The sequence below is a fragment of the Cuculus canorus genome, chromosome 21 (assembly GCF_017976375.1).
Source record: "Cuculus canorus isolate bCucCan1 chromosome 21, bCucCan1.pri, whole genome shotgun sequence".
Lineage (NCBI taxonomy): Eukaryota > Metazoa > Chordata > Aves > Cuculiformes > Cuculidae > Cuculus > Cuculus canorus.
The window spans coordinates 7,172,353-7,199,989 of NC_071421.1; the positions used below are offsets into that span (position 1 = coordinate 7,172,353).

At 47.4% G+C, this 27,637-nt stretch overlaps 1 protein-coding gene across 5 annotated transcripts in view; it reads right to left on the reverse strand.

Moving 5' to 3' along the window:
• Positions 1-27,637, reverse strand: part of PAX7 (paired box 7) — a 108,980-nt gene that overhangs the window by 54,326 nt on the left and 27,017 nt on the right. For all 5 annotated transcript variants that reach the window (XM_054085839.1, XM_054085838.1, XM_009556195.2 and 2 more), the window contains exon 5: positions 2,012-2,211. In XM_054085839.1, coding sequence (XP_053941814.1) covers positions 2,012-2,211 — 200 coding nt within the window. The remainder of the gene's footprint in view (positions 1-2,011; positions 2,212-27,637) is intronic.

Genomic DNA, 27,637 nt, shown 5'->3' on the forward strand with positions numbered 1-27,637 from the left:
GACTAATGTTTGTAGGTCCCAAGAGCCAGCAAAAGATCTGCTGTGATATCCAGAAAATTTTACAAGGGGCGGCAGGCTTAAAAGTGGTGGGAAGAAGCTGACTCTGCCAGGATGTCGGAATGAGAAAGCTATCAGGAATGTGCCTTGGAGAACAGCTGCTACTAGAGCCCTGGCGGGAACCTCCATGCAAGCTGCCTGGGAGCGAGCAGGGGGATTCGAAGATCACAGCTTGAGATGAGGGAAAGACTTTCTTTCTTTCTTTATTTATTTATTTATTTGGTTGTTTATTTAGGTTTCCCTTTCTCTGCTTTCACCTTCCTCCTTTCTCCCAACCTTGTCACAATGACTTCAGAGTGCCTTGGAAAAGAGAGAACCTGCCTCTGGTTCTTGTGCTCCTTGGCACTTTGGGGCTTTTCCCTACTTCCCCAACGTGCCCACATCACAGCTTCTCAGCACAGGTTCTCTCACCCCATGACAAAGCACTACCTAAACTCGGTTCTCCACTGAAAGTCCTATTTGCCAAAGAAACATCTCTTTTGTTTCCTCCTTAGCATCTCATGTCTAAGTACCACAAGCCAGAGAACCTTGAAACAGGCTACAAAAATGGGGGAATCTATGTTTTCCAACTTTTGGTAGCTTTGTTGCTTAAATTAACCACTTTCCCAAGCTCCATCCTTCCATGAACCTACACAGCTAGCAAATGAGCATGGTACTGTTGAAGACTTGGCATTGTCTTTTGGCTAACATCAAAACTAGAATCAGTTTGAAGTTTGCTACTGTCCTTTCCGTGGTCTCCACAGCTAGATCTTGAGGAGTGATGGGTTCAGGAAAATCCAGTCTGTCCCAAGAGAAAGCTGGAGGGAGGTGAGAGGGCATCTGCTGCTGTGACTCGCTTAGTACTTCTAGCGGAAAGCAGACTAATGGGAAAAGTCCATAACCAGTGCACGTCCCAGGTGTGGGGGAATGTCCATTCCCTGACAGCTGGGGGAAACCAGCAAAAACTTGGTTTTGGCTTCTGGGTGAGCACATCAAGCTCATTATCCTGAGAACCGCAGAACAAAACTTGCTTGTTTTGTTTCGGAGGAGCCAATTAATTGACTGACTTGCCTTGTTACCAACCTGGAGTACTCTTTCCCTCCTGCCCTTCATTCAAGTCTCGGCTGTGTGCACAGAGACCCTGGTGCTCAGCCAGAAACCTAATCGCACTGGCCACACGGAGGACGGACTGCTGGGGTCTCCATTTCACTTCTCTAAACCAGCACAATCCCCAGTCCCTCCCCCTCTCCTTCCCGTTCCCCAAGGGACTCTATTATACCCCCGATCTGTTCACACTTCTTATCCCTCTGCGTGTTTGCACACACTGCTGACCCAGCCTTTATCTGGAAGACATAAGGGTCTCTGTGTGGAGTTCCCACAAGGGCTATTAATCGTGTAGATGTCAGAGTCCCCTGGCTCCAAACCCTCCCTTCCTGCTCCTCCCCTCTTCTTCCCTCCCCCGGCCCTTTTTGTGCTCTCTGGAGATGGAAGGGAAAGAAAAGTTTTATGAAAATTCACACACAGAACTTGCACACTTTGCAAAATATGATCCGCTCTCCGGGGGGAGGCTGGTGAATGGGGGGATTTCTCCTCAAACACCAAATACAAACATACACACACACACGGCTTCCTCCTAGGCAAACGGAGGAATTTCCTCCAACCGAAAGCAGAGATCTCAAGGCTTTGCCAAGTTAAGGAAAGTTTGGCTCCTGGTCCCAACCAGGATGGAAACCCTCCAGCTGGTACCTCCGTAATGGGCCAAATCCAAATGGCGTATCTGCAAATCATGGGAACGTGGGAATCTGCGGAACTGGATTTAAGCCTCAAATCCTTGGGGATGTGGCTCCAGAGGAGAAGTGCATCCAAGTTACCACCTTTCAGCACCCTCAACCCCAGCACTGCCACCTCCTTCCCCGCGGCAATTGAGAAGCTATGCCACCAGGCCGACATGCTGCGCTCCGGCTCTGGTCTTTACCTGGACTCGGGCCTCGGTGAGCTTGGTTCTCTGAGCCAGCTCCTCTCGCGTGTAGATGTCTGGGTAGTGGGTTCTCTCGAAGGCCTTCTCCAGCTCCTCCAGCTGCTCAGCGGTGAAAGTGGTTCGACTGCGGCGCTGCTTGCGCTTCAAAGGCAGGTCTGGTTCGGATTCGACGTCTGAGCCTTCGTCCAGCCTGTTACCTGGGGTGGGAAAGGAGTGGGACATGAGGATTGCGTGACTAAAAGCCACAGGGATAAAGGCTGTTGGACGATTTATGCAAAGTGATCTCAGTTCTACTGTGACTGTGTCCAGCAAAACAAATCATCATATAATCATGGAATGGTTGGAAGGGACCTCGAAGCCCATCCAGTTCCAGCTTCCTGCCATGGACACCGTCCACTGGATCAGGCTGCTCAAAGCCTCACCCAACCTGGCCTTGAATACCTCCAGAGGCAGAACATCTGTGATTTCTCCAGACAACCTGTCAAATTACAGTATATCCACCAGTTTGATGCTGTTTCTGTAGTTTCCCATTTCTCTTTTTCCCCACAAAAAGCTAGGAAAATCAGAACTGTCTGCAGGAAAAGGATGGTTCAAAGTCCCCTATTCAAGTTGAAAAGGTTTCCCACATTGAAAAGGTGTAGAATCTGAAATGGATGCATAAAAAAATTTATACATGATGCAGTGACTTGTGCAGCTTTGTTTCCTTTTGTGTTTTGAAAAACCTCAGCGTCTGATTTTTTCTTTATATACCTAATAATATACCTAATAAATATTAGGAATTTTTACAGCTGGTAAAAACCTTTCCAACTCTGCTTCACCTCTGGGTTGGGCTGCCCACAGGATACAGTTCCTCTTCTCTTAACTTCCCAAATTTCAGCAGGATTTCACACAAGACCAGATTCGTACATTAAGATGCCATGAAAGTCCTTTATCAGCGTCTACTTGATCACCTACCTCCTCCACCTTCACTTACCCTCGACCTCTGTCTCTCCCTTCTCCCTACTTTCAGCCTGCGACCACATCTCTTGCCTCCTCATGCCCTTATCAAACCCAAAGAAATATAGCAGGAATAAATAAGCCTCGTTTTGCTCTTTTTTTTATGTTTGAAGGTGCTACACTGATGTTCACCAAGTTTACAGCCAGACCCGGTAGTTTTTAGAGGGGACACACTGAGAAGAGTGTGAGCTGTGCCCCCGGTGTTTTCCAGAGGTCTCTCACAGAGCAAAGCTTGGTTTTCAGAGATGTGTGATGTGCAGGTTATGGATTCTCTGTGGTGCAGATGTTGATGTATGGAAGATCTCAGGCAGGGTCAAACTTTATGTCTGCCTTTGGGACACTGAGAAATGTGCCACTGCTTCATGGCAGCAGAGAAGGAAAAATATGATACATGAAACCTTTCAGCTAGGTGAGAGGTCTGGTCTCTGTCACCTTTCCCTTCTCTCTCATGAGGGCTGGAGCACCTCTGCTATGAGGACAGGCTGGGAGAGTTGGGGTGGTTCAGCCTGGAGAAGAGAAGGCTCCAGGGAGACCTTAGAGCAGCTTCCAGTGCTGAAAGGGGCTCCAGGAAAGCTGGGGAGGGACTTTTTACAAGGGCAGGGAGTGATAGGACTAGAGGGAATGGTTTGAATTTGGAAGGGGGAAGATTTATATTAGACATTGGGAAGAAATTCTTCACAATGACGGTGGGGAGGCCCTGGCCCAGGGTGCCCAGAGCAGTGGTGGCCGCTGCATCCCTGGAGGTGTTCAAGGCCAGGTTGGATGGGGCTTGGAGCCCCTGATCCAGTAGGAGGTGTTTCTGCCCATGGCAGGGGAGTTGAACTGAACGGGCTTTGATGTTCCTTCTGACCCAAACCGTTCTATGGTTCTGTGACTCTATGAAAACAGGAGATTCACTACATGTGCACCATTTTTTTCCCTACCAAGCCTGACTGCTCTTTCACTCTGAGCACCAGACCTTAAACACTGTGCTCGTAGAGAAATGACTTGTCTTTTGGCTAAACCCTTGCAAATTTAGGATTAGAAGCAGGACTTACGTACACTCATCTTGCCCATAGAGTTCCCTAAAGTTCTCGACAGTATTTTCCAGTCGTATCTTTTTGTTCAGCTCCTACAGTATCATCATCCAAAAATCTGCCTCTTTCTTTTCCAAGCTGGGAACGACAGTTGTGCCTTCCCAACAGCTGCTTGAGAGTGAGTGCAATTGAGGAGTATGAGGCAAATATCCCATCAGAGCTCACTTGTTTATACTGAGATCACCACAAAATGCCATTGCATCCAGCTTGCTGCAACACAAAAATGCTTTTAAGTCTTGGGGCTTCACAAAGAGCATGCGGTATTGGAACTCAGGGGGTCAGAGCAACTCTGCTGCAGCAGGGGATGCCTTGATTTGAGGGCTAACACATCAGTTTAAGAGGTTTTCCTTTCTTCTAGCTCTGGCTTAGCAACACACAGGGTCTTTACACACATGCATATTTTTAGATCGAGAGCATTTTATTTTTCACTGAAGCCTGGTAGAAATTCACCATTGCCTTCAGAGCAGAGGAGCAGCATCTCCCCTATGTTTTAAAGGCAGTTTTACTGTAAATAGTAGAAATTTGTTACTAAACTAGCTTTTCAGTTCTGTCCATTCTCAGAGAAGGTTTAGAGTCTCCAATGATGTAAAAGGAACATCTGCACTTGAAAATAACAGCCCCCCCACATCTGCATCACAGATGATTCAGAGCAGGTAGAAGCACATCTGGAAACCCATAGCATACAGTAAATTTCTTTAAGTTAATCACTTCAGCCACTGACTACTATCTATTTAATTACTCAGTCTGGAAATACTTGATATGACACAAAGTAAGAATGGATTTGTATTGTGGTGTGGGCTCTGAGAGGGCCAGCGTGAGGAATGGGAAGGAAAACACACCAAGTGAAATGTGATTTTGCTCTGCAGCTGAGCACATTTTTACATGGATAATACACTTTTCCATACTGTTAGTATGGACACTGAGTAGCAACTCCCAGTCCATGAGTTCTTTAACACAGGAATTGTCATTTGCAGCATGTTCCACACCCGGTATAACAAAGCCCCAGCCTGCCTGGCAAATACTATGGTGATAGAAACATCAAAATTACTTTAAGATCATAAAATAGTTTGGGTCGGAAGGGACCTCAAAGCCCATCCAGTTCCACTCCCCTGCCATGAGCAGGGACACCTCCCACTGGATCAGGGGCTCCAAACCCCATCCACTCTGGCCTGGAACCCCTCCAGGGATGGGGCAGCCACCACTGCTCTGGGCAACCTGGGCCAGGGCCTCCCCACCCTCATCACGAAGAATTTCTTCCTAATGTCTAATCTAAATCTTCCCCCATCCAATTGAAAGCCATCCCTCCTCATCCTGTCACTACAGGTCCATGTAAAAAGTCCCTCCCCAGCTTTCCTGGAGCTCCTTTCCATACTGGAAGCTGCTCTAAGTTCTCCCTGGAGCCTATTCTTCTCCAGGATGAACCACCCCAACTCTCCCAGCCTGTCCTCATAACAGAGGAACTCCAGCCCTTCGAACACCTTTGTAGCACCCTCTGGAACTGTTCCAGCAATTCCATCTCCTTCTTATGTCGAGTGTTGCAGAACTCAACACGATATTCCAGCTGGGGTCTCATGAGAGCAGAGTAGAGGGGCAGAATCCCCTCCCTTGCCCTGCTGGCCACACTTCTTTTGACGCAGTCCAGGACATGGTTGGCTTTCTGGGTTGCAAGCACACATTGCTGACTCATGTCAAGCTTCTCGTCCATCGGCACCCCCAAGATCAACTGTTCTTTCAGCCACTTGATAATAATTCTGTAACACCTACCTACAGCTCATACACTGGAATCGCCCAGGTGCTTACATGATCCACAACAAACCTAAGATCCAGTGTGTCCTCAAGTGAGGAAGGATAATCTAGAAAAGGCTCTGTAATATTTCACTCCCACACTTTGCTTTGCTCACTTTTATTACTGTAAAAGTCGGTAAGGGAAACCAGCCAAACTTTCTTCAATAGCTTTAGGCTTCTCATTAAGGATCCCTCATTTGGCCACAGGGTTTTGGGAGAGGGCAACTGATTATCATGAGTTACATCTGTCCTGCTCACGGCAACACCGGCAGCTGTGCTGGCCATCATGCTGGCCACAGGGTTAAAAGCCTGCAGCACCAAACCTCTCCGCATGAACTGACGTAACCCTTTCTATCCACAAGTCTCCATACAGCTCCTGACTGGCATTATCTCCATTTCACAGCCATGGCAGGGGTGGTGGAAGTCATCCACCTACGGTCGCCTTGTGAGTCAGAAGGAAAGCTGGGAAAAGAAGCCACAGCTCTGTGTGCCAAGTGTGAGGCTCCAACAACCCAACTACAAAGATGAAACCAAGAGAGGAAGAAAAATCCCAGGGCCTGTCTGGAACCAGCTGGTGTTCGCAGGATGCAGCTGCTGCTGTCGGACACGGATCTGTTAAATAACATGGAAAGTCTAAGTCTTGCAGCTGAGACAGACCACAGCAGCAGCCTGTTATCTGCTGCAGCCCATGCTATCAGGGCAGAGACTCCCTTACCTGCCTAAGATGCAGCTCGAGGTTCTAAAAGGTCTTTTCCACTCTTAAAGAGCTGAAGCCTGCTGGGACAAACACTGCCACTGCCTTTGTAAAGTTTCTGTGCAGTGAGAAGTTGTACGAAGCTACAGGAGTAATGTACGGAGACTCCAGGGGGATTCTTCCAAAATGAATGTCCCACGTCCCGGTGTGAAAAATGGATGTGCAGCAGTGCCAGCAATGTGAGCATCGGGAGAATCCCGGTTTGCAGCCTCCAGCACAACTGGCCTGTTGCTGTAGAAATAATAGTTAGTGTGTGCTGGTAGCATTTTACACTTACTCAGCATGGGCAGCAATGAACACCCTGCAAATATGAAGGTGGAGAAATATGTAGCAGCATCTTCCCGTGTGGCTCACCAATCACTAGTTGTGATGAAGGATGGGAAACAGGCAGCTGTCTGATACGCAGGTCCCCTGGGATATCCTATCGGCTAAAGACTGGCAGGATCCAACAGAAAGGAGAAGTAAAAAGAGGGAAAAATCTCACAGGAGGACAAGTCTGAGAGAAGATAAAAATGAGAGAAAAGTGTGTGTATTACAGGACACACACGCTGATCCCTCTATGTTTTATTTGTTAAGAGCGATTCCATCTTTACTATTTAGCATAACCGCTTTGTAGCTCAAAAAGGAAAAAAAACAAACTGCTCGAATCTCTCTGCTTTGCAATGCTCTTTGAAATAAAGAGACACAGACTTTGTTTTGGGAATGAAAGCAAATTTACTGGTGTGAAAATCCATAAGCTCTTTCCTCTGCTCAGAGGGAGTTTTTCAAACATACGGGGCCAGAGGTACAACATAGCTCGTGCGAGGCAGGACAGGTGAAAATGTGAAGGAACTTGCTGAAGGTTTGCATGAACCAACATCGAGTCCCATGTTTTCCAGACAGATGAGCTGGTGAAAACTGAATAAACCAGAACGGTTCTTTCTCCCTGAGGAAATGAGTGCAGCCAGAGCATGTGTGCAGGTTTGTGCACAGGGTGGCACAGAAAAGGCAACAAATATAAGCCCAGGCTTGTCCTGGGACCCATTCTAGCATGAGGAAATGAGTAAATTATGGCCCACAAACTCAAATTCCTGAATAATACTGTCGATTCAGGTTGGAGTACAATTAGCAGAAGTTGGGCAGAGCTCTTTAGAGAGATTTGAAAGGAACAGGAGAGGACTGGAGCTTGAAGAAAGGAACAAGAAAACCCCTCCGTAATTATGGACTGGATGTGTCCTCCCTCTCCATTCTCTTCACTCCTCTATTTCCCTTCCTCCCCCTCTGCCTTTCTCCTCTCCACCTCCATTCACAGCTTCTGGGCACCTCTTAGCCCTGGAGTTAAATTAATCAACAGGATTAGGTGGAATCAGCCACAACAAGACCCTCCAGGCTCAGACTGAGCCCTTGATGCTCTACAAGGACCTGCTGCCTTGTCTTGAAGCACCTTGGTGCCGTCTGGAAGGATTGGCAGACAGGACCAGACATGAAAACGCATTCATTAAAGTGGGGATCGGATTTTGTTGGAGGGTAAAGGGGAGCTGCACATTCTCTTGTTCCGTATTTCTCATCTCATTTCCTCTCTCTCTTTCTCTCTTGCTTCCAGCTGCACCATCCTAAAAATTAAATGTGTGTCAGAGGGGAGAGAGGAAGAGGGGGAAGGGAATGGTTTTGTGAATGGCTTAGCTAGAACTGCACCTTTTGTGCTGCAACTGGCTTTTAGCAAACTCACCCAGACACTACTAGAGCAATGATGACGCTTCATGAAACCAGATCGGGAGGTGACTGGCTGGGAAGCTAGCACAGGGGAACTTGGATTTAACAGCATGAGAGAAGTAAGAAAAACATCACTTTGAAGGTACCAACAAGATCTGAGCACCTCCACTTTACAGTCCCACGGAGTGCCTTCTTGTTCACAACACTCTTCATCCACCAAAGCCATCGTGCTTGGTGGCCCCAAGCTACCCCCGCATAAACCTACACATGCATGTTTTTCCAGTCCCATAAAATAAGTTCTGGGTATTTTGTGCTGGAGGACAATTAAAGAGTCTCTCAATGACCTTGCAAAAGGCAAGCTTCACCTGCCATGGGATGCCTTTTCTTCCTGACATTGCCTTGATGAATGGAGTCATGTTGCCATGAGACAGTGAGAAGTCACCCATCTCATAAGTGGAAGTACCTCCCAGTTGTGGGTACCTTGCCATGAAGGCCTGAAATAATAACGTATTACCAGACCCTTGCCATGGACCTCTGCTGTAGCACATCTGTGGAACTGCTGTAGCACATCTGTGGAGCAGGAGCAGCGGGACTGCACAAGTCATGCTTTCTACTCCCCCAAAAGGATATGGGAGGAAGAAGGATCACCAAGATGCTGCTGTTTATTCACAGACCACATCCATTCCCTGTGCTGGACACTGCGGTCAATGCCTTCAGAAGCAAGAGCTGGAACTCTCCCTGACTTCTTAGCATCTGCCTTTCCCTCCCGGCAGAAAGCAAACAAAACCCATCAAAATGCAAACAAGACTATGAAAAGCCTGAGAGAAGGGTGACGCAGTGGCAGAGGCCACAGAATTGTATTGCCCTGATTTTTCTCTCCAACATGAAAACCGAAACACCCTTTTCTCTCTCATTGTGGAGAATGAGGAAGTCCTGATTTGACAAGGAGAGAGAGGCACTTACATGTGGATGGAACAACCCCTGCTCACCTCCAAACCTATTGAACAGCAGGTGGGACCAAGGTGTTTCGAATTCATCTCTTGCCCCCTTTCTCCTCTCCAAGCACATTCCCTGACACAAAAAAAACCAATAATTGACCCAGCACATACAATAAAGCTTGAGTTTCCCCCTCCCTCCCCTTTCCAACCTGTAAACTCTCCATTCTCCAGCATTCGTTCGTGCCTGCGTGGCTGTATTACAGTTTAACATAGTTTAGAGGGCTGTGGTGTGGAGCAGCGGCAGAAAACGAATCACATAATAGTTGATATGCGTTTTAATCAAGTAATTCAGCCCAAGCAGAATGATAGTGCCTGTTGGTGGGGTGCCCTTGAATACCAAACAGACCGGGTAGCAGGCCTAGGAAAATGAAAAAAGTCATTTACAGCTCAGCTGGGGACTGCAGTGTTCAGCAAAGCGTTGGTGCGAGGGCCTGAGGAGATAAAGGGCTGGGTATGTTTCTTTTTTGTTTTATTCAGGTACTGAACTGGCCAGCTGTAACCAAACCACAGACTGAGGTAATGTCCATTATGGGCTTTATAACCTGGAAATAATACTCACAGTGGAGCTGATGCTCTTGAACAGGGAGACAGAGACAGTGCATGTCTGTCTGTCTGTCTGGGAGGAATACAGAAAGAGGGGGCGTTCAAGAAGAGAGGTGTTTCACAGCTGGGTAATTCCCTCATCATGTCAAGATCTTTACTGAATGAGCAAGATCATGTGTGGAAGGAAGAGCTGTAGGAAGGAGGGAGAAAGGAAATCTTGCAAAGGGATGAAAAGGGAGCATATGCAAAGGTTGTCTAAGTGTACACACCTTCCCATGCATGGGTGACAGGACCTGGTCAGCCAGATAACCACAGTGAGAACCACACAACCTGTTCTGGCTTGAAATGCGGTATCCAATGATTCCTCCGTGTCTGAATCCCAAAGGTTCACCCGAGAGGAGCCCCACATTCACATGTCGGGCTTGAAGGCTCAATGGCAGTGCAGTGTGTTAAGTTTTACCTGTTTCTGGCTGTCCTACTGTGCTGAGCACTCATCCCAGACTTATTTTCCTCCTAGCTCTGCCACAATTTGCTCCTAACTAATGGATTGGTTTGGGAATTTTAAGAAAACTCTTATATAGGAGCATCTCACCTTGCACTTGGCATGAAATACATGTATGCCTCAAAACAAAAGAATATAAAATTCTCTTTGGGATGCACAGAGGTCCAAAATTGGTCTCTGTTTTTCATAAAATCCCTTCATCTCCTTGAACCTTCCCCTTCTTGGCTCGGCTCTAACTGAGTGCAGAGGCACAGCTACTTGGAGCACTACAAGATTTTGGAAAGAAAAAGCTAGGCAGGCCCTGTTTTCCTTGGAACAGTCACCCATCACCAAAGGCCTCTTGCCAATATGAGGACTTGCACTGAATGAAGACAGCCAACAGCTCTCTGTACTCCTCTCTGTAGGGGTCTCATCCATCCCAGGTAACTCCGTTCAGATTGGGAACGCAGCTCTGCTTTGAAGCTGGAAGTGAAATGAGATAAGGGCTTTTCCAAGCCCACAGACAAGAAGGAATTACATCCCTGACTGTATCATAGAATGATTTGAGTTGGAAGGAACCTTAAAGATTGTCTAACTCCAACCCCTCTGCCATGGACAGGAACAACTCCCACTGGATCAGGTTGCTCAAGGCCCCATCCAACCTGGCCTCGAATGCTTCCAGGGATGGGGCATCCACAACTTCCCTGGGCAACCTGTGCCACTGCCTCACTACTGTCATTGTGAAGAAATTCCTCCTAATGCCCAGTCTAAATCTACCCCTCTCCGGTTTATAGCCATTCCCTCTGGTCCTATCACTTCATGCCTTTATAAAAAGTCCCTCCTCAGCTTCCCTGTAGCCCCTTCAGGTACTGGAGGGTCACTATAAGGTCTCCTCAGAGCCTTCTCTTCTCCAGGCTGAACAACCCCAACTCTCTCAGCCTGTCCTTGTATGGGAGATGTTCTTTCCTAATCCAGCCCGTGCGTGTAGACCAAGCAAACTCCTTTGCTGACGTACACCCGTGTGGTTCTGGTAAAAGCCAAGAAGCTGTACTCATTTATCTCGCTGTAGGGATCTGGCCCCGGAGGCTCCATCTCCTCTGCATGTGAAAGTAGTAAGAGACATCAGGGCCCCACCAAATCCTACCGCAAATCAGGGTCTGGCAGCATAGGTACCAGCTGTGGTGCCCCCACGCAAAGCCACATGGTCACAAAAAACACAACTTATTCTGTTCCTTGAGAGTAGTGAACAAAACCAAATCATCCAGAACATTTGGAGGAAGACAGGGAGGGAGGGAGGGTGAAAGACAGCCTACGTCTCCAACAGCCTTTGTTAATTCCCATCACTGGCCTGAACATAAACAGATGGAATATCCATCAACTCCAGTCCTCTTTTCTTTTCTTTCAACTTTTCTCTAGTTCTCGCCTCCCTGCCCCCTCCACCCCTAACACTCTTTCTTCTGGCTTTTGTTTGGCCTTTTAAAGAACCCCGAGGTAATGAGGCCTGCCCCAACTCCCCAGCACATCTGTGAAGTCCATAAAAGGCCCCTTTTTCACTTCAATATTCATAGCTGCGTGCTTGTGGCAGGCGCAGGATCCAGCGGAGGGCTGCCCGAGAGGGACTGCAGTCGCTTGCTGGCTCCTCTATTTGAATTGAAACAGTGTCGTTCGAGAGGCATCAATAGTGCTCCCAAAATCGGGAAGCAAAGGAAGACCAGCTGGGGTACAGGAGGAATAAAGAGGCAGGGAGAAGAAAAGGTCTGCTCACTTTCTCTGGAGATTTCCCTCTTTTGCTTTCTTCCCTTTTCAACTTCATGTCTGCAGTTCCCTTAAAAGAATTTCTTTAGACATAGGGAAGTCGATGGAGCAGCACAAACGTGTCCCAGCTCAGGGGGACGAGCTGAGCAAGAGAACTGGGCATGGGTACCCGGGATGCCGGAAGCCTGCTGGCATCAGGGATGGGAGATTTGATCCTCTGATAACCCCCTTGACTTATAAATCAAGGAAGCAGGCAAACCCAAGACAGATTACCCGGCCTGCAGCATCCAAAGCCAGGACTTCTATCCAGGTGGATAGGACTGGAGTGTGTATGGCACCTGAGGCTGAAAAAACAGTCAGTGACAAACTAAAGGGGAAAATTCAATGTACCCATTTAGCTTGGTGCCCTGTTTCATTTCAGCACTGTTCCTGGGGAGGTGATGAGCTCTCGCCTGGTCAGCAGTATGGCACAGCCCCAAGTCAGCACGCAGGATCTCCCTCCAGTGCTCAGCTTGAGTCCCTGCCTCTCACCCACTAAGCTCATGCCATGCCTTGAAGAGGTTGAAGCTCCAGCTGAGGGCAAAGGAGGTGCAAGAAAACCCCAATGATGCCCAGCCTGCTGTAATCCCACCATTTGTGCTCCAGCCATGGCCGTTTTACCCTAGCAGCAAGTGTACATAATATCACAGCCACTAGAGTAAAGGAGTGAACCTCCAGGAGCCCGTTTCACCAGTTTGCCTCCTCATTCCAAGCACAATACAATCTCTAACCACTTCCGGCGTGCATTACGACCACCCTCCGAGTGTGCCTGGAGGTACAAATACCGTAATAGAAAAGGCACCGTACTATTCAAACACCTTTGTGAAAATAAGAGTCGGATCCACAGGAGAGAGACTAGGAACTGACCCCAGCCGTATGGCAGGCATCTCTGGGTGGCTTTGCTCTTATACCTTGGTTCTCTTCTTGAGCAGCATGTGAGCTTCTATCCCAGACCCAACACCCTATCCTTAATCTATTACAGGACTCTCAGCAATTTTCCCAGAGCTGATTAAGCAGAAGCACCATAGCTCTGTCTTGGATGCTGGTGATACCTAAGGAAAAGACACCTTTCTTCAGATCGGGGCTGGATTCCACCTGGTGCAACGTGCTCATCAGCACATCCTGTAGGCACAGACATGCCACTCAGCTGTCTAGAGTCCTAGCGAGGTGCACAAATCCAGGTTTCACAGTTTCTCATCTGTGACAACCTCTGCTTCCCTTGGCTTTATCCCAGCGCAGCTCTGCTCATGTACTTGAAGTTCTGCCACCCCTTCTGTTCCAGTCCTGGGCCCCACGGACTCTGCCAGCACATCTCAATCTTGGCCGATAGCTACCCTGCTATTCTTACCCTGCGGTCCCTGCACAGCTCTATCATTGCTTCTCCATCCCGATTTGCAACACCCTCTTTTATTTTCATCCTAAACCCCTATATGGCTCTGCCAACGGCCCTTAATCTTGTCCTGTAGATCCTCTGCTGTTCCAGCCCTGGGCCTCCCAGGCTGGATACATCATGTTAAAGACCTTTCAATATAAGACTCTTTCAGGAAAGATAAACAAATTTAACCTCATAAACCTTTCCCAATCCTGAAAAACCAGCCCATGAGAATGAAGCACCAGAGACCACTTAACCACACATGAGAAACACATTCCTCCTGCTGTTTGCAAGCACTGCTTCATTTATCTGAATGTCAGACCGACTGCCTGAAGCCAAGAGGTGTGCCAGAGTGGACACGAGCAACCACTTCCCCTCCTTTATTTTGTCCACTACGATGTCTTTGAAAAAAGAGGGATGAGGCCAAAGTTGTCAAAGCAGTTGTCCTTGGAGAATGCTTGATTCTTTCCCCACCCTTGTCCCTTTCCTGTGTCCTTATGCTTTTTTATTTCTGTATGCACAGACATATGTGAATGTACGCACACACATCCTCTCTTGCTTCACCACTACTTCCATTTGTTCTCCTGCTCTCTCTGCTGCCCTTTTGCCAGCCCCTCGGTCTTTATCTCCATATTTATGCCACTCCCCTGCCTGCTTTTCTCCCAACGCACACAAACACTCACAGCTTTACATTCATTTCAGCCTGCGGAGAAAACACTGAAGTACGTGACTGTAAAGAGCTGTGGGTGAAAAGGACTCACAAGCAGAGCGCGTCTCTCATCAAGCCGGCCAGCAGCAACTCCGGCTGTGGCTGAAAATGTGTTGAGAAGCTGGACTGTGACATTCGTTTGCGATTGAACCCCTCGGCTTGTCTCTGCTGCTCTCTGCTAGCCGGGCCGGGAGAAGAAAGAGAAAAAAGAAAAGTATAGGGAGGAGAGAATGCAAGTGACAGAAAGAAGGATTGAATGAAGGAGTGAAAAGAAAGAAAGACATCCCTATACCGCTTGGTCCTTTATCAGCCTTGTCATCTGGTGCAGGGCCCTGTTCGCATTGTCTCACCTTGGACAAAACAAAAAGGCGTTTTTGTGCGGATTCCTTTAGAGCTGCCAGAGCCCGCACCTTAGGGGGTCGCTAACGGCTGAATGTGCAGCTGACAGCCCCGCGCAACCCGATGTGATATCAATAAACTCCGACACGTCAACTCTTCAGCACAGCTCATGTGGAAGGTACGGCTTGAATATTAAAACCTCCAGTAGCCGGGAAATAAGCTCGGGGTGGAGAAGGGGGAGGAGGTGGCTCGGAGCAAGATGAGGTCGGCAAGCGAGAGGGCTACACCAGCACAGGAGAGGGGAAAGGCAGCCAGAAAAGAGACACCACTACAGATCCGCTACCTGCTGTCTCAGTAACTGGACAGTGTCTTTTGGCTTTTGTTTTTGACCACCAGCGAGGACAAGAGTCATGCATGCTTGTATGACAGCTTCCACTGCAGGTTCTGGAACGGAGATTCTTGAGAACAAAACCGGACCCGAGCCCTACAGCCAAACCAGAGCCCGTGCTCACCTGCTCGATATCCCATCCCGTCTCCTGCCTGGCAGATATTTGCTTCAGGGCAGGCAGAGTGTATAAAATCATAGAATCATTAAGACTGGAAAAGACCTCTAAACTCATCCAGTCCAACCTCACCGTGCCTACTAAACCATGTCCCAAATGTACATGTATCCTGGAGCGCAAAGGCATCCAGTCACCAAGCCTCAGCTGTGCTGCCCACAGAACTTCCAGCCTGGAGTGACAAGCCAGGCCACAGAGAGTGCCCGTTTTCCTGTTGGGATACTGAAGTCCAGCAGCAATGGCTTTTGCCGCTTCTGACACTATAACAAGATGAGTTCACCCTGAAGAGTAGGCACAACATCAAAGCAGAAGTACTGGTGCTATTTCCCACCTGATAACACTCACCTTCCTCACTTTCCACCACTAGGTTCCAGAGTGAGCATGCACAGCTGAGACAAAAGAGGCAGCTCATTCCATGAAAACTGAACTCAGAGTCAAGCTGGGCTCTCTGAAGACTACACAATGTCCACAGCTTCCATTTCCACTCAGAACATGTCTCTGACGTTTTATTTTTGCAGTAAAGGTTAGAATATATTTTGCCCAAATGAAACGCTTGGAATCTCAGATTCAACTCCTCCATAGAAAGGGGAGGAAGCCAATCCCACCCACAGAGCAGATGTGTGCTGAGCATGTCCTTAGCCCTGATAAAGGTAGAACACAACTGTCACACAAGGTTGGCATCAAGACTGAGGTTTCCAAGTCTCCAGCCCTATAGAATGTTTTTTTTTCAGGAGGCAGGGAAGCATTCATGCATGAGATTCTGTGGGTTTTATCTGCCAAGTGTTTGTCAAGATACATGATCTCATTCTTCAGGTATTTCAAAATGTAACAAGGGATCTTTGAGGAGCTTGTGATGATCCCTTTCCCTCTTGGATTGTCATCCTATGAGGCAACTATGTCCTGACAGACACACATGAGCTGAAACGTTTCACAAGGCATTCCAGATGAGGAACAAAGTCAAAACCATTTCCCACCATCACTAAACCAGAAGGATGTGTGTGGCAGAGCTCTGCTTTCACCGGATGGAGAGACTGAATATGTGCAGAATAATGTGTTAGCCTGCCAGTCACAGAGGGGGACCAGTATTTATGCCACCAGGTTTATTTTGCAGCAACTGTGTAGATCTTGAGTTTTCCAGTTTGACAGCCAAATTCCCTAAATGCAGGGAGGTGAGAGTGTTTTGGAGTAGCCTTAAATAACTTTTATTTGACTGTGATCTTTGGGTTTTTTTAAATAAAGAATCTGAAGACTTTAATCTAAGGTAATAGAAGCGTTTTCACTGATGTGAAATGAAAAATCCCTTTTGTTTTCAAGTTATTTGATTAGATCTTTTCCATTAAGAAGTGGCGTTATTTTCAAGATGAAGTTGGGATCTGAGAAGACATTGAAAAGTGTCTTTTTTATTTCCTTCCCACATGTGGCCAGTGCTGTGGGATCCTTTCAGAGACCTCTGGTTTTTGTTTAATTCAGTTTTGACCATGTGCCCTTTGCCAGTCACAGAAATCAAGAGAGCCAAAAGTCGTACTGTGTTGTTTAGAGACATGATATCCCCAACATCAAACCATTAGTTCTCCTGTGATGAAGGACATTGAGTTGCTGCAGCATGTCCAGAGAAAGGGAACAAAGCCGGAGAAGTTTTGAGCACAAGCCTTGTGAGGAGCAGCTGAAGGAGCTGGGGTTGTTTGGTTTGGAGAAAAGGAGGCTGAGAGGAGACCTCATCCACAACTCCCTGAAAGGAGGTTGTGGTCTGGTGGGGGTTGGTCTCCTCTCCCTGGTAGGCACTGACAGAACAAGGGGAAACAGCGTCAAAATGCACCAGAGGAAGTTTAAGTTGGATATTGGTAGGAATTTCTTTACTGCAAGGGTTGTCAGGCACTGGCAGAGGCTGCCCAGGGAGGTGGTTGAGTCCCCATCCCTGGAGGGGTTTAAAAGACAATTAGATGTCGTGCTTGGGAATGCGGTCTGATGGTGGAGTTAGCAGGGCTGGGTTGATGGTTGGACTCGATGATCTTAAAAGTCTTTTCCAATCAAAACCATTCTGTGTGACTGCTGTGCAAAAGGTGGAGGATGTGTGTGCTTGGCTCGCTGGGACCTGCACCTGCACTTGCAGGCTCTTGGGGCATGAGCTGATTTCTGGCAGTCAGGCCAGCAAGGTGGTGGGCGTGTGAAAAACTTCTTGCAAGCTGCACTAACAGCAGTTAACAAACACAGATCCTAAGCAAAACCAGCAAATAAAATAGGGACTAACGTTTCTCACTCAAAAAACCCAGTTGCAAAACCAAAGAAACCTACTTGAAAATCAAGCAGTGCAGTGTTACCAGAAGGAAATTCCCACCCTCAGCTCAAACGGACAGAGCAAGTGTGCAAAGTGTCACAGGAAAAATATTTTTCCAGCTACTGATGAACCCCCACGAGAAACTCTCACCCTTCAAGGGGGCCGGTAATGTGGAAGTTAGTTCCATGCCGTGTAGAGTTTTGAAAGCTGAGCACTGACCATGCAAAAGCCTAACGCCTTTCATCCACCCCTTCTTCCCAAACAGATTTTACAGACCAGAGAAAATTAGCTGGAATGTTTAATGAACCTTTTGATAGTCATACTTCTTCAGCTGGTAAATAATTTCATTCTGCACGCTGAGGACATTCAGGGTGCAAGCATGGAGATTTGCCTCTTTAGGGTAAGTTGGCTCAGCTAAATTAAGAAATTACCTCCCCCTGAAATGTGAAAAACTTGAAAAATGCAGTTGTCTGAATTGTCCAGATTCTCTGTTTCCAAGTGTGAAACAGTATTAACTATTCTTTCCACTTCTGTGGTTCCTACAGCCGCACAGGCTTAGGCCAGGGGCTTGCACTGCATGGACAAACGATGGCAGGAGGACAAGACGAAGGAGTTAGATGGTAGAAATTAATTTCTACAGGTCTGAGTCAGTAGTGGAAATAAAACTGGGATGCCCTGACTCGCAGGTGGCTGCTGGGTCCACTGACTGATCCTTTTCAGATCACAATGCCAAAAATACCCTCATAGCTCTGTCTGATTCCTCGCACCTTGCCAGCTGTGCTGTGTAACTCCTCTATCAAGTCCCGAACTCCTGGTTAGGTGGAAACACACCTTCTTGCAAGACATCACTCTGCTGAATATCACCTGCAGCTCTAACACATTATTCCAGTAATTGATTAGCCTGCCCTTCTTACTTCAACACTTTCCTCCATGCCTAAAGATTCCCATTTCATGCTTCAAATATCCCAGAGAGAACAAGCTCTTGGGCTGGCCAAGCTTGCTGGGCAGTCCTGGAGCCGTTAGCAACAGACACAGGGAAGCCCCCTCTACGAACCAGCAAGCAGAGCCTCCAAATGCCATCTAGCAAATCGAGCAGGTCAGCAGAGGTGCCCTTTGAAATCAGAGGGTTTATTTGTTTTAATGGATGTTTTCTAAACAGATGAGCCAATACCAGAACAACTTTCTCCATGATGCAATATTAACTACGCAAGAGGACAGTCAGAAGCAACAAACCTAGATGCAAAGCCTCCACAAAACAGAAGGCGAAGAGCTGGACCGTGCTCCCTGGCTGTTCATTTTAACCTCCCATGCGCTGTGGTTTTGGGGAGAAACCCCACCGGGATATTCAAGCATGGGGCTCCAATTGGCAGCAGCGAGCGCCGAGCCCCGTTCTGGGAATGGCAGGGCTGCCCCGGGTCACGTAGCCACCGTTCCACTCCCCACTGCGAGGGGCCCCAGCACTGGATATTTGCAACCGGCTTTAGCGTCACAGTGGGAGCTGGAGAGGACTTACCAGCCTTTTGTGATGGATACGCTTTTTGGTCCAATGCTGCCAGCGCTATCGCTATTAGAAATGCCACCAGAATACAGGATAGATTTTCCACTCCCTTCTCATCCATTATCTTATCTGTCTGTATTGTCCCCGGTTTGGTATTGGGCTCGGGGACAGCTGACACAACTCAAGAAGTTCCAGTGAGCCTTGAACCTTGTTGCGCGGGCCACGACTGGGGCTTTTCAAGGCGCTCTTTGCACACTGTGTCTCTGTGATCTGCGTGAGATACTGATACTTCTGGGAAAAAAACATTTAAAGCGCGGCACATGCCCCTCACCTCCTTAGCATTGGGTGGAGGCGCCCATCTCAGACCGGCAGAGACCGAGTGCTCCCTTTGTACCTACCAACAATCTTCCCCTTGCACTGACTGTTAAAGATGTTGCCTCCTGCTTGGACTCCACGGGACCTTTGTCCCAGTAGGCGCCATACAGAGCCAGGAAAGCACAGCCCACAAGTGAATATCAGCAAAATCCAGCATTTACACCTTTTAACATCTGGGTGAGAAACATCTGCACTCACTTTGAGTTAAACTCCTAACAACCGGCCACAACCAAGCATAGAAGACCTCTAGGAACGGCATCAATTTTTCTTTACTAGAAGCACAATTTAACATTTATATTATTTCATACTCCTGCAGGATTTCACTTGGATCAATTTCATTCCCAGAGGAAAGAAGTTTTTCTTCCAAAAACCAAAGTTTCCATCAAAATCATATTCAGACTTAGGGACGCATATTTTTTATATTAAAAATGTAGCAGTATTTATGAAAATATGAATTTTTAGGCACAGAAATCATGATATTTAGATTCAATGTTTTCTTAGTCCATAGCAATGCTACTATTAAGATAATTCCTTATAATTTGTAATGAATTTTCACAAAACCCAACTTACTTCCTTTACTATTCTAAACACTGGGACTTCAAAGTTTTTGTTGATGGCACTCAAGATATTTCCCAAACCTGCACAATGTCACCCTCTGCTGACGCATTCAAATAGAAGTTTTTATAACAAAAGAGATAAACGGTCAATTTAATCCTGCATCCTGCCCCTGACAGCTCCCAATGCTGGATATTTCCCGACGGAGACACAGGCTACCCTGTAATTATCTCCTGCACCATTACTTCTGTTGAGTGAAGGGTAATCATACCAGTGCCAATTAATTCGTGGCTGACTTGAGAAAAGACCTGGACAGCGTTTTTTTCTTTAAAAATAGAGGTTTGGTACATAAGATCAAACTGGGGCAGTGCCTAAAAGTTCAGCTGCTGTCTGGGACAACTTGAACCTGAAAACCTGGGCTGGAAAAAAATCTCAAGAATAGCAAAGAAATCAACATTTGAGAGACATTTACATAAATAAAGAGGGGAAAAAAAAGACACAAACATTTTATTACTTGCCAGTGAAATTCTGCGACGAAAACTCAGTCTCTAACTCCCCTCAGACTTTACCTAAATAGCAGCATGAATAATTATTCTTCATTAAAAAAGCTTTTATATTCATAAGACCCGAGTCCCCTTGCCGATCTCCATCTCTCCGCAGCTCGCTATGCAGAGGCGCTCACTTAAGTGTTTTAATGGCTTGTCTTTAAAGAGCTCTGGTCACTTAGCACTTTCGAAGCTCTGCTCTATAATCTTGAATTTGAGGTGGAAATTCTACTCTAATGCTTTCATCTGATACTTACTGGGTCCAAACAGGCAGGTAAATTTAAACAGGGCAACACATATGACTTACTAGCAAGGGTACAGACCTAAAGAAAGATGATGAGAGGCATGGTTAAGGCTAACGAACTGTACCCCAATAAAGTATGGACCTTCTTATGTGTTCACATATTCTCTACACGATACCTAAAGGTCTGGACAGACAGGTAGAACAGAAACAGGACCAGACTAAGGAACAAAAGGGATAAATGTAAATTAAAGGTATGTGAATGCAATTGTGACTCTGAGGTTATTTGTGACTTCTAAGTGCCATTGACAGAGGCATTTATAGCCTTCATCTTGAGTCCTGCTATACTGTTCAGCCACCGGGCTCTGTGCTGATGCTTTGTAACAGAGATGTGGGATTTAGCCTAATATATGTGCTGGAGTTAGGAGTTGGAAAGCCCTGCTGCAAGGTAGCTGTCGCTTACCCGGTATCCAGGGAATGTAGGCAGGGAGAAAGATACAGGGGACTATGTGCCTGGTGGGTTGACAAAGGGTGGGTGAGTTTGCTTCTTAACCTAAATGTTGTTGCTAGATGGAGAAGAGAGAAAATGGGGATGACTGAAGGCAAGAAGTGTACTTTCGTGAATATGCCAGTACCTTGCACTAAAACAGGAGGAGGGGAAAAAGGGAAAAAAGAAGTCTGAAAGTCCTCAGGGGTGAGATCATCCGTCATCACAGGCCAGCAGAGCTGTCATGAAATAAATAAATGGTCTGGATTGTATGCATGGTGACTACAAGTCAGTGACATCGATCCCCATATCCATCTGGATGAAAACTTGTCATAGGCAGAGCCTCCTATGGTTCCTTCTGCCCATCATTGCTCTTCTCCTTTCCCCAAGTCAGAGATAATGAAATTACAGAGCTCGCTAAGAAGGCCAGGAGGTCTTTCCTCTAACCTTTCATCTTCCTCTGAATCAAACCCAACAACAACTCAGCTGATCTTCCTCTTCTATTTTTGTTGGAGAGACTCCTCCAGCCCCTCCCTCCCTACGGATCTGCTGCTAATAAGAGTCGTGTAAGTTTTTTGTCCACCTGCCAAATCTTCGGATGGGACCAGGAGCCAGCTTGTGTGGTGGTTGTTTTTCCTGGACAAGAGAGCCCGTGAGGGCAGGCAGGAGTGCCGTGGGACCTGAACACTGGGGCTGGAAAACGTAACACCAACTGCCCTGCACTCCACCACCGTGGTGGGAGAGGGAACAGGAATAAAGGTGATGGAGAAAAAGGATGGAAGAGCACGTGAATATTAGAAAGCAGTAAGGAATGCCTTTGGAGACTACTAAAAACCAAATCCAGTCACTGTGACGTGCACCGGGGAGAGAAGCAGAGGCTGAAGCTAATGTGGTATTTACTGTGCACTGGTGGCAGGGAGAGAGATAGAGGGGACTACGTGCCTCGTGGGTTGGCAAAGGGCGGGTGAGTTTGCTTCTTGACCTAAAAATTGTCATTAGATGGAGAAGAGAGAAAGTGGGAATGACTGAAGGCAAGAAGTATACTTTCATTAATATGCCAGTACCTCACAATAAAATAGGAGGAGAGGAAATAGGGAAAATGTGCAGGCATTTGGCTATGGTATCGTCCGGGGCTGTACAGATAGATCAGCACAGGAAGGGAAGCCCAGAAAGTGGCTAAACCGACACACCGGCACACTCCAACACCTCAGGGAGCACTGCCTGGAGGATGAGGGCAAGAAGGCTGTGACCCTTGCCGAGGCTGTAGCAGGTCGCTGGGTCCCTGCAGGCTGCTGGGGTAGCACCGTGCTGGCTGGCTGTCCTGGCCGCCTTGCGACACCAGGCGACTGCCCTGACTGATAAACCACCCAAACCAGGGCTGACTATTGCACTGAGCTGGTGACAGCCACCCTGCCAGATCCCAGACCAGCCATGAGGGCAGCTGTGCACACGGACCCTCGGTGTACCTGACCTGGAGGGTTGATGATGAAGCAGCCACAGAATATTGATTATACCCACATTATGGCATCATACCTGTGCTGTTTCACTGAGAGGGAATCATAGACTGTACTGAGCTGGAAGGGACCCAAAAGGACCATCGAGTCCGACTCCTGTCCCTGCACAGGACACCCCAACATTCACACTGTGGGGATGAGTGTGTTGGCCAAACGCGTCTGGAGTACTGTCAGGCTTCATGCCATGACTGACTGCTTCCCTGGGAGTTGTTCCAGTGCTCCATCACCCTCTGGGTGAGGCATATCCAGCCTAGCCTGGCACATCTTCCTGCCATTCCCTCAGGTCCTGCCATTGATCACCAGAGAGAAGAGCTCAGCACCTGCTCCCCCTCCTCCCCTTGTGAGGAACCTGTAGACCACAGTGAGGTCTCCCCTCGGTCTCCTCTTCCCAGGTTGAACAGACTAAGTGACTTCAGCCCCTCCTCATACAGCTTCCACTCTAAATCCTCCACCAATTTTGTGGCCTCTCTGGTCACTCTCAAGTAGCTTTAGATCTTTTTTACCCTGTGTGACTTTCATCTACCCCTCAAATTTCTAAGCATTCAGTGGTACTACTAAAGGGAGGATATTGCTACACATGGCAGTGGCATCAGGGGACACGGGCAGCTGTGAGCTTACGGTCAGCAGTGTGAGGGAGACACGATGGGTACAAAAACAGGGCAGGAAGAGCTCTTGGAAAAGATTATTTAAGGGATTGATCCCTGAGATTTGGGAATTGGGTGAAAGAAGCAGGAGAGGAGAGGCCAGGGGTGCAGGGAGCAAGGATGGGCAGTTATAATTGGGGTAGATTACTCAGGTCCTTCTGCATAGAAAGCAGGATTTTGATGTCTCCCTGAAGAGAGATGCTCGAGGAGAAGATGGATTTTAGCAGAATAGCTGAATAACTAAGAAGCCAGGGAGAAAGACACTCAGCAGCAAGGAAAAAAAAGACTTAGTAGGTCATCTCCTGCACACGTCAGTCAGCACAAGGCTGCTCTTGCCAGTAGGAATTTTTCTTCCGAAAGTCGATAGTTCAGTTTAAGTCCTAGCGCTTTCTCTAGTGTCCAAATGCCACAAGAGAGGGAAATCCGGGCAGCCCGACTCCACTAACCGCTAAGTCCTAAAATCTTTCTTCTTTTTTTCCTTCTTTCCCCCTGTCCCTATTTCTTTTGATTTGGACAAAACTCCCTCTGAAGTTGAGAGGACCAAATACGAAGGCATTTACTCAAAGCTCAATTCAGATGTCACTGGGGGTAAATCTCCATAATGCCAGCTGGTGCTTGCTTGAGTGAGCAGTCATTACTCTCTAAGTCAGCCGCCCAGTAAAACCTGAACCGGGCCCGCAGGAGGTGTGGTGGCAAAGGGACAAGCCTGATACTGAGGAATACGGGGCTCAGAGCATCATAGAGTTTTATTTAATTAAAGATGAACTGTTTAGCATCCATGTTTGCAAGCAGGGATCTCAGCGCAGTCTCTAGGGAGAGGCAGTTTGCAGATATTCCGGTAATAAAGCCAGGCAAGCAGCTTTCTCCGTAAATTGTACCAACTAAGACAACTCAGTTTGTATCACAGCATCCCGATCCAGTCCACTGAGTTGTCTGCAGAGAGCTTTAAGCATAATTTACAGAGGCTAAGCGCCTAACAGTGAACCGGTTTAAAAATCAGAGGCTCTTGAAATGAGCGGTCTACTGGTTTAGAATGGTTAAAAACACGTCTCGTGGGCTGCTAGGAACTGAGTGAGATGTCCTTGATCTTTTCTTTTTTTTCGCTGTGCAGGCAGGACCTCGTGGTTATTTCTTCCAGCTTAAACAGTATAGGACACATTAAAACAAAAGCCCGAACCGAAAACCTCGATGGTAAGCGGAGGGGGGTAAGTTAGCAAAAACTCAATGAAGGCAACAGCCGTTTCTTCCCGCCTCAGGTCTGATTCAATCAGGTCTTTCAAAAGAAACTCCTGTCACCACAAACTGCCTTTTCATGCCAGATTCCTCCCGCTCCCCCTCTCTGCCTCATCCCAGCAACTTCCAACAGCACCGATCAATCTCCGAGCGACACCCAGCTCCCCCCGCCTGGCTCCCAGCTGCCTCCAGCCACCGCCGTTCCCAAGCAAAAGGCAGCTTCACCCAGGAAGGTGGTGGAAAAAATGTGGACAAATTTCTGATTTGCAACACACTGGGAATGGGTTTATTGCCATTGTTTGAGTGCAAATGTATAAATAAAGCAAAATGAAGATTCCAGGGTGAGTCCGATGAAAAGCAGAAAACAAGAAATTTTATGGCCATAAGTGGCGTGGGCTAATGGTGATTTTTGAGGCACTGGACCATGGTAGTTACTTAGCTAAATGATTGCTGTGAAACCAGGCAAGAGGCTTATTTCTTAATTACTGTTACATATTATGTCAAGCTGACACTTCAAGGCGTGCTCGGGCACTGATAAAGTTAGCCAAAAGAAAAAAAACCCAACCAAAGCACCCTGATCATTCTGAGAGGCTGGCTCGAAAGCGTGTTACGTGGAGGTCACGGCTGGCGCGGGGAGAAGCCAAGGTTGGCCCCCAAAAGGGGTGCCGCGGGCTCACGCTAAGCTTACCTCTAGGTCTGTAGGGTAGGGCAGGAGTGGGTAAATCTTTGGGAACCTGGCAGCCTTTCAGCTGGCTGAGCCAGGAAGCTATCGGGGAGTGGAAGAGCCAAGAGGAGCTGCAGCACAAGGATGGAGAAAGGGGACAGTCCCAGCTGTTTGGAAAGACCAAGAGGCAGCTTTTCTTCTTGGCTGCGCAGAGCCAGCCCACCGTTTTCAGAGCCCAGGTGCTACAACTGGGAGGATAATTCAGCCCTGAAGAGGGACACAGATGGGATAGACCACGAAGTGAGGAAAAGCAGCATATCATGCCTGCCTTAGCGGAGCTCCTCTGAGTTCTAGTGGCCACAGAGCTGACTCGGCTTCTGTGCAAAGCTCTCCGGAGTCCTGCCAGGATGCCTTCCCCCCTTCCTCCACAGGTCCAGATATTTGAACTCAGTTTCCCTGGGGCCACCTCTTTGCTACTGAGCCCTGAGAGCAGTTGCTGGCAACCGCTTCTCTTCTGACCACTTTGCGCTGATGTAACATCACGGGTAACTTGGGGCATGAGCAATCAAGCTGCTTATTCCCTAATCCCAGATCTACCTATCGAGACATGATCAATTATATTACACATATGCTTTGATCGTGTATAGCCCATATGTGAAAATATCACTTGGAGGTAACTCAAATGTACAGTTCCTCAGCCTTACGGTCCCACAGGCTGTAGTTTGGTTACTTTTAAAATAAATATATAGGTACAGAGTTCCCAAGACACTGTCCTCTCCCTCGCTCCTTACGCAGTGTACCAGGAGGTATAAAAATCCTAAAAAACCCATAGTCTCTCACTGAAATCTTATAACCTGATCCCATAGTTCAGTCAGTGTATTTTCTTCCCAGTCTAAACCAGTGCACTCCAGGAGAAGAGAGAGAAATTACACATTTGAAATGCCTTGAAATAAATGGTTCACCACTGGCATGAGTTAGATGTAAAAGAACACTACAGAACATCAAGCTGGGAGAAATGGACGGAGCAGCATCACAGTCTTATATGGCCCCTGGTTTTACTTTGATTTAATCAGCCAAATCCACACCTCTATCACATTATGACCCTGCAATTTGTGGCATGCAAAATCCAACTACTAGGTTTACAGCAAGGTCAGTTTTACCCATTGTAACCTGATTATACCCCACATTTAAAAAAAGAAACCACAACAAAGCTCACTGTGCAGGAACGCTAATGGCAAAGTATATTCACAAGCCATTTAATAACACAAACTGCCTAATTGCAACAAGTAAGATCATCCCGAGGTGTTTAACTTATGTTTTGTGAGCAGAAAATTCTTCTCCCTGAGAAAAGAACAGAAAAGTCCTCACTGAGTTTCCTTCTCAGATGGAAAAATTTCATTCTCTTGGAATTTGTTTCTATTCCCAAAACTCCTCTAAATAAATGTAATTATTTTAAAATCACGGCGCTTGCTTTACAGCTCGCTGGCCATGCTCCCAAAAATGCACTTGTTGCCCATTGATGTTGGAGAACGAGCAAGGGCACTCTTTCAAAACTTTGGGAAAAGGAAAAAAGGAAAAAAAGAATACAAAAAGTTGGATTTCTTTTTTTATTTTTCCTTTCAGCGCTTTGGAATAATTTGCCTTCAAGAGCCCTGGATTTGCTCCAGTATTTTTGAGGTAGGAAACATGGAGAGGTTCAGTTCTTTATTGACTCCATCAGGTTCAGGTTACACATTGGAGTATAAAATCATAAACAAATGGATGGCATTTACATTTCTGAAGTGTTTCCATCCCCTCACCCTCTCACCCCTCTGAAAGGTACGGCACAAGCAGCGCTGCGTGGGTAAAGGAAGCCAGGTGGCTTGGCCGATAAACAAGACATCCTTTCTACCCTCTCCCTAGCCGTGGGCTGCTCCCTCCCTCGGGCCCCTGGACCGAGTCCAAACAGAAATCCTACGTGCATCGAGCGGGTCAGTCCCAGGTGAGCCCCGAGGAAATCAGCCTTGTGTCCCAAACTCTCTGTGCAGTCAGTTTTATAGTGTTGGTAATGTGGAGAAGCTATAAGTTGCCTGGTTTTGTAAGCAGGTCGCCCCTAGTGAGGCTCAAAGAGATGGAGTCAAAGAAATACAACAGGAATATGGCCAGTAATTCTTCCTGCAGCTCCCTTAGCCAGTGCCAGTGCATTTTCAGGGCAGCAGACCCAGAAGTGTTTGCTCTTTCGATTGAAAAGAACTGCCATGGCTCACTCTGTTGTCGTATTTGTGACTCAGAAGTGAGGAAATGGAAATTGTTAATTCACGCAACTCTAATTGAGCCTTATGGTTCCTGGAGAGAGGAGGGACAAAGTGACACTGGCACCACCGATGTCAATTTTTGTTCTAATGAGTTTCAAGTAGACAATCCTGCCCAACCCTCCAAGCCCCCCGCAAAGAACAGAGGCTTGAATGGCAAGAACATGCAAGCAACTGGAGGCAAGGCTGGAATCACAGCCAG